The sequence below is a fragment of the Penaeus monodon genome, chromosome 28 (assembly GCF_015228065.2).
Source record: "Penaeus monodon isolate SGIC_2016 chromosome 28, NSTDA_Pmon_1, whole genome shotgun sequence".
In the NCBI taxonomy this organism is placed as follows: domain Eukaryota; kingdom Metazoa; phylum Arthropoda; class Malacostraca; order Decapoda; family Penaeidae; genus Penaeus; species Penaeus monodon.
The window spans coordinates 17,404,324-17,405,286 of record NC_051413.1 but is presented as its reverse complement, the minus strand read 5'-3'; the positions used below and the strand labels follow the sequence as shown (position 1 = coordinate 17,405,286).

At 36.0% G+C, this 963-nt stretch overlaps 1 protein-coding gene across 1 annotated transcript in view; it reads left to right on the top strand.

The window, feature by feature from the left end:
* The window catches only part of LOC119591388 (tetratricopeptide repeat protein 37-like), a 3,354-nt gene that overhangs the window by 347 nt on the left and 2,044 nt on the right, over window positions 1-963 (top strand). Inside the window, exons 2-3 of the mRNA XM_037940127.1 lie at window positions 139-262; window positions 785-935. Of these exons, the coding sequence (XP_037796055.1) occupies window positions 139-262; window positions 785-935 (275 nt within the window). The remainder of the gene's footprint in view (window positions 1-138; window positions 263-784; window positions 936-963) is intronic.

The window sequence follows — 963 nt, the reverse complement described above, 5'->3', positions numbered from 1 at the left end:
ATTTATGGTCAGAATCTCTCTTTTAGATTTTCTTTGTGCTATTGTGGTTACTCTTGTGTATTTTTATCCCAGTATTAATTGTAATTCTTATTTTTAATACTGATGTACTTCTAAAGTGCCATGAATTTTCTCCATCAGGGAAGAGGAGCGAGATCCAGTGGGTCTGAACATGGCAGGACTGATGCTGGAGATGATTGGTCTCTACCAGTCTGCTGCCAGGGCCTATGAGATGGCTCTCACAGCACTGGCAGATTCAGACGAGGTGAGGAAGTTTCATCTTACATTCCATTTTTTGTAGAGTTTTGGAGGTAAAAAAGCTAGTTTGCTCCTCCATATTGCAAATAGAAGTTAGTAGATATTTAGTTCCCAGTTTATTCCAGATTACCTATTTCCTTTGACCAGAAGTTTAAAACGATCCTTTCTTCAGGTCTTCATAATGACTTGAGGATTTATATGACAAATTAATGAATTATTGTTTTCTATGACAAGACAAGTCAGGTTAAAGGCCCAAGTGTGACAGCAGTTAAATGTGTTTAGATTAGCAGAATGATAGTTTAGAGTTCAAAGGAAGGCTTATGATTTGATTTGTCTTTCACTGTAGTTAAAAAGAAGGATATCACCAAGAAATTTTTTGGAGAATAGGAAAACTATGTTAGATAAATACTTGTAACAGTTCATCTTTCTGATTTAAGAACTAAAGATGGATAAAATTTAAATTTTGCTTTTCTTCTCATTCAGGATTTGTACTGAATATTTGATTATTCATCTTCTAATTTCTTTACAGTCTGATAGAAAATTTTGGATGGTGTCCACTGCAATCTGGGAAGAAACACTTACTGCACAAGGCTTGGTGGAGGAAGCCATGCAGCAGTACAGTGCCATCAAAGAGCCAGACTACTTCACTCAGTGTGGCTTAGCTCTGGCCAGTTTAAAAGGTTAGTTTCCTCTTATTTTACTAGGTTT